The 10,451-nt window shown below is 35.8% G+C and overlaps 1 protein-coding gene across 1 annotated transcript; it reads right to left on the bottom strand.

Annotated features, from left to right (window-relative positions):
* Positions 1–2,210: 2,210 nt before the first annotated feature.
* On the bottom strand, positions 2,211–5,594 carry LOC107962318 (ketol-acid reductoisomerase, chloroplastic). The gene is made up of 10 exons (XM_016898658.2): positions 5,167–5,594; positions 4,957–5,049; positions 4,669–4,734; positions 4,449–4,589; positions 3,949–4,176; positions 3,728–3,845; positions 3,484–3,623; positions 3,224–3,391; positions 2,937–3,092; positions 2,211–2,804 (listed from the first exon to the last, which is right to left on the bottom strand). Exons 1-10 carry the CDS (start codon positions 5,452–5,454, stop codon positions 2,439–2,441), a joined length of 1,764 nt encoding a protein of 587 aa, XP_016754147.2. The 5' UTR covers positions 5,455–5,594; the 3' UTR covers positions 2,211–2,438.
* Between the last annotated feature and the right edge of the window lie 4,857 nt (positions 5,595–10,451).

Raw genomic sequence — 10,451 nt, 5'->3', positions numbered from 1 at the left:
GAGTGGAACAAGGCAAACTAATAGCTTAAGGCTAGCCAAAAAGTATGAGTCTGCTATGATGATAAGACGTCCGTGGAGGTCGGCATTCAATATATACAAAACCACAAGTTGACTTAACAGATTAGAGTCAAATATGAATTTTAGGGAATGTAACAATAGTCAACGAGTAGTGGTTAATGAACTTCTGGTTCGAATGGATGGATAAATGTGAGAGTTAAACTTATTAAGGTAGTGAGGAAACTGAGATGAGGTGGAATCAAACCAGTAACATAAAGAGTTGCTACCGTACAGAACAAGCTTATGCTTGAGATAGCGAATAAGTCCGCCAGGGTTGAGCTGAGAACAAGAGGGCTAGACAATGATTACGCTAGTGTAAACTGTAATAGGTAGAGGATAATTAAGGAGTTGACGTCTCTGCTTTAAATTTTATTTCTTGAACCCTTTAAGATATTTCTATTACATTGTTTCACAGAATCTGACTAAGTTCATTTGAACTTGCGAAATTCTACATGTTTGTAGGATAAAGGGTTTGACTCAGAAATCGACTGAAGGGACCAAGCCAGGCACTGCCAATCTTGTGAAGGGCATGGATGTCACTCAAGGTATAAATGGGCTCCCCTTAGAGGCCACACCTCGGGGGTATAGTCAAAGTCATGAAATTTTAAGGGTTTACATTCAAAATTTTAAATAAGATCGTAAGGTAGTAACTTTTGGAAGATGTGTATGATAATATAGTCTAATGTGTAAACTAAACGTTTGAGAATGTAATAAGATTCGATTCAGAAATATTATTAAGTTATTAGAGTTTTTGTATCATCCAGTATCCAGACCTGGTGATTGGGTCGAGCTTAGGGTGTTATAAATCTGTAGGGTATTATGTTAGGTTCTATACATTTGTTAGACAAGGTTCACTCTTCTAAAAGTTTCTCTATGCTTGGTCATCCCATGGGCCATTGTATAATGATGATGATCACTCCTGACCAATCTTCTTTGCAAATGACTATGGCTTCTCTGCCAGCAGAATTGCAAGCACTGTTGGAAGAGTATGAAGATGTTTTTCAAACCCCCTACTAGCCTTCTTCTAAGGCCACAAAATATGCTGAAAGATGAGAATACAGTGCCTACAAGTATCATACCATGCAAAAAATTAAGATGGAGAAGCTTATTCAAGAGATGTTGCAAGTTGGAATCATTAGAGACAGTAATAGTGCATTTGCTTCTCTTATAGTGATGGTAAAGAAAAAAGATGGCAACTGGAGGTTATGTATGGACTATAGGCAATTGAATCAACTAACCATCAATGACAAGTTCCCAATTCCTATGATTGAGGAACTATTGGATAAGTTAGGCCAGATAATATATTTCTCCAAGTTGGATAATAGATCAAGGTATCCCCATATCAAAATGAGTGAGTCAGACATTCACAGGACAACATTCAAGACTCATGAGGGGCATTATGAGTTCCTAGTCATGCCTTTGGACTCACAAATGCTCCATCCAGTTACCAGGCACTGATGAATTCAGTATTCAGGCCACTTTTAAGAAAGCTTGTGCTGATTTTCTTTGATGAAATCTTAGTGTATTCTCAATCCTGGTCAGACCATCTGTTACAACTTAAGGAAGTGTTTTAGCTTTTGAGAAGTCATCATTTGTTTGCTAAGCTTAGCAAGTGTTAGTTTGCTTCCTCCAAGATTGAATACCTAGGCTATGTCATCTCTCATGGTACTGTATCTATGAACTAATCAAAGGTAGAGAATGTCCTTGCTTGGCCAACTCATTTGATCCTTGAGGACAAGGATTTGTTTGACCCCGGAAGTAATTGTCATGGATTGTATATAATTCTGTTATTAACGTTGGATATATGCTGCGTTTTATGTTTTAAGCTTTAGTCAAACCGGTGGATTTAACAAGTTTTATATACGCTGCTTTTGAAGGTTAGTAATCTGCTGCGTTTTATTATCGACGGCTACGATTCTCTGAACCTAAAAACATTGTATGCAGTAGGGAATCGTTTAGGCCTGTTATGGAATGAAATTTTTGCTATTCTTCTCTTCTTTTCCTACTCTCTCAATCTGTCAAGGTCGCCACCGTATCAAACAAGCATGATTTTCTTTTATTCAGTGTATCGCTAAACCTATGCACAAAGGTTGCCGATACCGCATTTTGGCATTAAGTTTTACTGAGCCACCAAATTCATAAAATTAATCAAATACTGAACAGGCTAGGCCAAGCATACCATTTGCAGATAAGCAACTCATGAATCTTTAAGAAGTTCGCCTTACATAAACTAACAGTCATAGAAACTTATCCTCCTCTTAAACCAAACACAAACTAAGACAGCCATAAAAACTTATCCTCCTCTTCACTTGTAGCAAAACTAAATTAAGATTTTACTGCAAAACAGCCTCGTCCATGAGAAAATATTCACTCTTCCACTCTTAACTATATTGGCGCAATTCAGGACGAACAAAATCTGCATCTGGGGGCACTGATATATCAACAGTAGGTCTTAGCTTTGCACAGACTTCGATAGATTCATGAACAGGATCAGATAAGAAGTTGCTTATCAGGTCCTGGTTGATGGGAGCACCTGAATCCACTGCTACGAATGCTTGTTGAGTAAGGTTGTAATCAAAACGTGGAGCCCATTTTCTTGATCCCAATCGTGCGGTTGTGGAACAGTTATCAACCATGAAAGAAACTCCTCGAGCATGCATGAAGGGGTTCAAGGAATCAACAGCTTCAATCAAACTCTCATTGATGATTTCTGAGTACGAGTGGCCCTTCTTTCTCAAGACCTCGATCTGATTTTAAACGTTACAAACAATATGAAGAGTAGGAAAACAAAGCAAAATTCTTCAAGTGATTTAATTTGCCACAGAGCCCAGTAGTACATTTAATTATCATTGTCCAAAATTTAAAATGAATTTGATTACCTGTGCCATCATTAGCGCCACAAAAACCCCAGAAGTGAAAGGGCACAGTGGACCTAAATCATCTTTCGCTCTAGTTGCTCGGACACGCTCACCAACTTTCCACATCCGTGTCTGATCAATTTTACCCATAGGGAAGGCAGGTAGGCCCTCCTTTTCCTGTAAACAATTCTTAGTCAGCCATCAAGCAAGATTTTTCTTAACTGAGAACCGACTTTAAGCAATGAAAGTTTCATGGAATAAGGATGTATAACAAGCAAACTGACAAAAACACAGTGTCATAAACATACATAAAACCGACGCCCAGCCAAAACAACACTGCGAATCTCGCTTCCACTTGCAACATCTTCGTAACACTCATATAGGATTTCCATGCAAGGATAATATGAGGCACTGTAAGCGACCTCAAATCGCTTTTTGCCTTCCTCGGACAATGAGTTGTATACAGCTAGCATACCCTATGGAAACAAACACAGAAATTGGCCACAACAGGGATCTGTAAGTAAGAATTCCAAAGAGAGGAGAGAGCATAGCAAGCAACATGGATCACCTTTGTTGAAATGGTCTTTGACACAATTCCTGTTATGCACTCAACGGTGTTTTTGTAAGCCAATTCTTCACTCATTCCATCCTCCACATACCTTCTAAACAAGCATTCAACAACCCCATGAACAGCACCTAGCAAGATGCCTGCAGAAAGAAGAAACAACAACACGCTTTAGGCATTAATTTTTTTTAAACAAAAGATGAAAAATAAGCACGGTTGACAAAATAACACAAACAACTCAGCTCACCTCTCTCCCCAAAAATGTCACTTTTGTATTCCTGCTCTAATGTGGTGGCGAATGTAAAAGGAGAACCAAGGGCAACCGACCATCCCAAGGCCACATCTGTAGCTCTACCATCAACATCCTGCTCCAAATTAGACATTGTCATTTAAGCATGCTTTTTTGAAAAGGTTTAGTTTTGACATTCATTTAGACTAAGTTGAATATATGATCAAGAGATAATCAACCTGATGGACAGCAAAACTAGCATTAATTCCAGCGCCATTTATCTCTTTTCCCTGAACATAAAGTCTCCTCACAGAAGGTCCCATTCCCTTCGGGCAGACAGCAATTACACTGATGTTCTTAGGAAAATCAAGCCCCAACGATTGTAAATGGCCAAGAAGAAATCCATGGGAAAGCCCAAGGATGCTATTTGGCTTCATGTGGGAGAAGACCTTTTCATAATTATCCGCCTAGATAACATAATTCAGAAAATAAAGCTTCATAAGAACAAACCAAAAAGTGCAGAGAGCCTATGAATCATAGTGCATGTAAGTCTTAAGCATTTACAAGTTGTCACAAATCAGTCTAACAGACTTGGAAAAATTTTTCATGTGAGTCATATATTGGCATCAGAAAGATGTCTGCTATGGGCATGCAGCTTATACAATTAGCCAATGCTAACCATAACCAATAGCCAATATTTAAAACGCAGAAATAGAAAACATGAGAGCAGCTTAGCAACCTGTGCAGAATCAGAGATCAACAATAACACGAGATCACTTCCAGCAACAGTTTCCCATATGTCCCCCAGAGTTCCGTTCTCTTCAGTAAATCCTGCAGCACGGGCTTCAGCAAAGGAGCGAGAGCCTTTCCTCAACCCAATCTGTAATCATCATCAAGTAACAGTACATTTAGTCAAATCAATGAATGCAAAATAAAATGCAGTGAGAATTCGAGCTTGCCTTCACAACAATATCAGATTTTGCCTCTACAAGAGAATCCCTCAGATTCTGTGCTTGAGCTGGCCCCTAAAACCATATTTTAAACCACGTTTTAGTTAAGGGAATGTAATATTCGGATATACGATTAATGAACATTTGCAAAATAAAAACCTGAAAGACTTTCGTGGTCAATGAAAACTGAAAAGCATGCTTTTGATCTTCATAATTATGAAATGGTGGGGAAAAAGGTTTCCCTTTTGCTTTTATTTACAGGGAAAAAGAAAAGGAGAAATGTTGTAAATTAATAACCTGAGAACCCCAACCAATAACACCAATCTGTTTGATTCCCTTAAAAGCATCATCCAATAAAGGGAACAAATGCCGTCCTCCTCTCACAATGTACTGCCAAATACCCAAATCCATCAATATATATGAAAATAATCAGCAAACGGAACTGAAAAGCAAATGCAAAAGAAGAAGAAAAAGAAATGAAATGACTTAATTAGGGGGTCAGTTAACCTCTTCGTGATCAGCAAGAGAGATCTTTTCTTTCTGGAAAACGGAGGTATGGAAGTCAAGCGATGTCGTCTCAGACACTGCCGAAGGGACTGTCCCCATCTTGGCGACGATGGCGTTGGTCCTTGTAGAGACATGATGAGCTATCAGTGATTTTGGAATCGGCGAATAACGTGAGGACGATGATGATGTAAAGCGTGTTTTGAGGACGGTTGATTTGGTCGATGAAGATATCGACGGTGTAGAAAGGAGTGCGGCTTTAAAGGAAGTGGTTGTAGTGGTGGCGGCCATTGCTGAAAGACGAAAGCTGGTGTGAGAGACGGTTTCGAACTGGACTTAGGTTTATGTGCTGAGCACCAACTTTGGCTTTTTTTATAAGGGGGTGAAATGGTTGGTGAGGTTTTTGTTTTTTTCGAAGAGCATAATATGGGTTGGTGTTTTTTTTCTTTTTCATTTTAATTTAAATGGAAAATTGTTTCTGCACTGTTTGTTACAAATATGACAAAGTATTTTATATGATAAAAATAGAAAAAATAGAAAAAAATATTTGATACAATATTTTAAACTCGATAAATAAATGAAAAAATATAAGTATTTTATAAGGTATAATAAAATATTAAATAAATAAAATGAGATATATTACAGTTTTTTTATTTTATTTACGTTATTATAAAAAAGTACACAATCAATGTACTAAATGATTTAAATATATAAATAAATATAACATTGTTTACCTCCTTAATTTATTTATGGAGTAAAAAAACCGGTAAGCGGTATATTAAATAATTATCTAATATATATTAACTTATTTATTTGAAAAATAGTTTTTTTAAGTTCAAAAAAAACAATATAATTATAGTACAATTAGAAATACATGTAGGAATAATTATAGAATAGAACCAAGCTAATATAAAGTTCAAACTTACAAAGAAGTAAATAATTTAGTGACTTATCAAACTAAAATTCACATATGACAGTTACACATGATACCAACTTTTACTAATAATACCAAGATATTATTAGCCTATATTAATTAATTATGATAATTATATATTAACTAATTATGGTGAATTTATATTATGAAAATTAATTACAATAAATATAATAACTAATTATAGTGAATTTACATTAATTATGATAAATGTATTAACTATTAACTATTTGTGATATATATTAACTAATTATGGTAAATATATAATATGATACATATGTAAATTAATTATTGTGCATCTTCTCAATGACTTGTATAAATTATGGAGTAAACTACTAAACAGTCACTTTTGTTTCCTTCAGGTTATATTTTAGTCACTTATATTTGAAATGTTACGTTTTAGTCACTTATGTTAACGTGTTATAACATTTTAGGCACTGAGCTATTAATTGTCATTAATAATGTAACGGTAAGCTGACATGGCATGTTAAATCATCATTTCAAACAAAAATTTTAAGTTAAATTATACAATTAGTCCCTATATTTTATTTTCGTTTTGAGCAATTTAATTTTCTTCTTTTACGTTAAAAGAGATGAAAAAGGGAGGGAAATAGAGGGAGAAGCATAAAAGAAAGGAAAATGAAGAAAAAAAGAGAAAGTTGAAAGAACATAAAAGAAAAAAAATGCTCAAAACGAAAAAATATGGTGACTAATTGTATAATTTAACCTAAAATTTTTGTTTAAAATGATGATTTAGCGTGCCACATCAGCTTATTGTTACACTGTTAAAGAAAATTTACGGCTTAGTGACTAATATGTTACAACACGTTAACGTCAGTGACTAAAACGTAACATTTCAAACATAAGTGACTAAAATGTAACCTAAGAAAAACAAAAGTGACTATTTTGGAAGTTTACCCTAATTTAATTATAGTAGTCGATTAATGAAAGCTGCCACTAGAGATCATAAGTTCTTTTTAAATTTCTAATGTTTTTTTTATTATTTTAATAAGTGGTAGGATTTAATTTAAGTTTATTTTAAATATTAATTTTTTCTTAATTTATATTATAATAATATAAACTATTAAAATTTAAATATTACAAAAATATAATATTACTAAAACATTACAAATTTTATAATAAATAACTATAAAATATTAAAATTGATAAATATAATTTAACATGTACATTACACGAAATAAAAAATATATAGTATAAAAACTAAATTAGAATTCTGAAGTAAAGAAGGAAACAATTAACATTATATGGTAATTAAAGATCAATTAACATTATATGATAAAATATTGCAACAAAATAGTTTATATCTATTTTCTAGGGGTTTTTTAAGTTAATTTTTTTAGAGGGGAGTGATGAGTGGAACGATTCCTACGGTGGATTTCGTGGCAGGTGCTAATAACTCGGGTTAGACTAGTGGTATTGGAAGGGCCACAAAGAAAGTTCGCAATAGACCGGAAGTATAGTTAGATTTTAATGACCCGGTGTGGATAATAATAGCCAGAGGATTTAGTCAGAGATTCCGAAGGCGTCGTACAAATCAACCATCTTAGGGGTTTCCTTAGAGAAGAATAATGGTGGCTTTCTAGAAGAGGAGTTTACACTTTTGGATGGCGGCGCTGTTACTTAAGTGATTAAAGTGTTCCGTCGATTACATTCTCTAACAGAGTGTAGAAGCTTATCCAACGATGAATGACCAATACAGTTCTTGTGAAATTACTGGGGGGAAGGATTGGTTTTAATGTTTTGTTAAATAAAATCAATTTACTGTAGGATCCTCAGTGTCTGATCCAACTCATGGATCTTGAGAATAATTTTTATCTGGTTCGTTTTTAGGATGAATCTGATTATAATAAGGTATTAGTAGGAGGGTCGTGGGTAATTTTTGGCAGATACTTGACTATTCGGCCATGGTTACCGAAGTTTTCAACAAGTTAGAATGGTATTGAGTCGCATGTTGTTTGGATTAGGTTACCTGGTTTGCCTGAAATGGTATTGAGTCACAGGTTGTTTGGATTAGGTTACTTGGTTTGCGTGAAGGTTATTACTCAGATTGCCTCCTAAGGGTGATTGGTCAGACATTGGTCCGGTGGTGAAGCTAGATGTTCAAACGGATTGTGCTTGCAAGGGATGATTTGTACGGCTGGTAGTCTATGTTGATTTGAAGAAGTCGTGGTGTCAAAGGTATAAATTAATGGTCGTCTCTAATGTGTTGAATACGAAGTTTTACCAAATATATGTTTCCAATGTTGTATATACGGACATGTAGTGGACATTTTTCCTGAGATTACGACGGATTCATCGGTGGAGGAGTCAGGTTGTGCTTGATCGGTCATGGAGAAGTCGTAGATGGTGGTGGAGAGACGGAGAGGGCGTAGCAGGCTTTCAGTGAAGGAAGAAACGGCAGTTCCGGGGGACTTGTTAGGGGACTCGCTTTGTGGCGTTGGAGGTTAGTGAATGAAAGATTTCTGCAGGGTTTAATGGCGAGATTAATGGGAGTGATGAGGTAATGACTAAAGAGAAGTCTAACGGTGATGGGGATATAGGGTTAGGGTTTCCAGAAAAAGATGTTATTGAGGCGAAAGGGAAGCACGCCAAGCTAAAGGCTAAGGGGAAAAAGTGGTAATGGGGAGTGGGCCAAAGTCGGCCTTGAAGGTTTTGAAGCCCAATAATGGAAGCTTGGGTATGAATTTGAATATTGGGCGGGGTGGTTTTGATGATGGATCGAGGTTGGGCCAGGTGGGTGCCATTGATAAAGGGAAAGCTATAGTGATAGAAAAAGTGAAAATTTTGGCTAATTTAAATAAGAAGAAACATGCAGCAGTTCGAATTGTAGAGAAAGAAAAAATGGTAGTTAATACTGACAAAGAGAATGAGATTTTTATGTTTGGTAAAACGAGCTCTCCCATAGCACAACAATTGCGTGCTAACATTACTCGCTATAAACAGTGAGGGGAACCGCCCGATGAAACTTTTAGGATCTAGGAGCAGCAATCAATTGATCTCCAATTAGCAATAGAGGGTTTGGTTTGTGATCTCGAAAGGAATCCAAACAAATATGTTATGGTCTCGGATCCTCAAGTTGTTGAGGAAAGTATGATTGTGGATGACACTAATGGTGTTGAGGTTATTGTCAGAATTTATTGTAGTCTTATTTCGGGTTTGGCTTGTAAATTTCCTTATTTTTTATGAACACTAAAATAATTTGTTGGAATTTCCAAAGAGCAGGACATCCTCATTTTTACAATTTTGTTAAAGAATATAAGAAGGAGTTTTCGCCAAATTTATTTTGTTTACTTAAACCCAGAGTTAGTGGAGCTAGGGTCGATGATATTATTACAAAAATTGGATATCCAAATTCTCTTAGGGTGGAAGCGAATGGTTTTGCTGGGGGGATTTGGTTGTGTTGGAATGGGGATTTAATGGTGGATATTTTTAATATACATTCTCAAGTGGTTCATGTTAAAATCTGTAGTATGATGAGCTCGGATCATTTCTTTTGTTCTATTGTCTGTGGGAGTCCTCATGCTGCGAAGAGAAGGGAGTTGTGGCATTTTCTTAGCTCTCTAGCTATTTTGGTGGAAGGACCTTGGATGCTTGCCGATGATTTCAATTCTATTCTTGATGGAGATGAAAGAAAAGGTGGGGCTTCTATTTCACATGTAGGTTGCAAATGGTTTGGAGAGTTTTTGTTCGATAATGCTTTGCGAGATCTGGGTGCTAGTGGTGCCAAGTTTACATGGTATAGAGAGGTTTGTCACAGAAACTTAACAGGGTTATCTGTAATTCGGAGTGTGATTCATTTTTTCCATAATGTTCAGTAAGGAACCTTCACAAACTGAAATCTGATCATAGACCGATATTAATTTCTCTTAAGCCGAGCATTAGCAAAGGTTAACCTTTCAGTTGTCTTGCTAGTTGGATGTCTCATATGGATTTTGGCAACATTGTTAATAGTAGCTATAATAATGAGTTAGCAGTTGGTGATAATTTGGAAAGCTTCCAGGAATCTGTTAAGGAATGGAACTTTAGCAGCCCGATGTTAAGGCTAGTCAAAATAGTGGTCTCGAGACCACAAATCTAAAATTAGAGAAATTATTTTATTATCAAAATAGAGTCATAGCATGGTTATTATAGTGCATGAAAAATTTGGTGGATTAATTTTAGCGTTTATGAGCCCAATTGTGAAAAATGACTAAATCGCATAAAGTGCAAAAGTCTTAAATTGATAGCTAAAGGTGTTAAATAGTTAGAGAACTAAAATTTGGGGTCTTTAAAAGGAAAATAGACCCTTGGAAGAAGGCGTAGCCCGGCCATAGAGTCAATGAGGAGACAAAATTGC

This window comes from Gossypium hirsutum, chromosome A06 (genome assembly GCF_007990345.1).
Source record: "Gossypium hirsutum isolate 1008001.06 chromosome A06, Gossypium_hirsutum_v2.1, whole genome shotgun sequence".
In the NCBI taxonomy this organism is placed as follows: Eukaryota; Viridiplantae; Streptophyta; class Magnoliopsida; order Malvales; family Malvaceae; genus Gossypium; species Gossypium hirsutum.
Note: the sequence above shows the minus strand (reverse complement) of the source record. Positions and strands in the feature narration are given on the sequence as shown.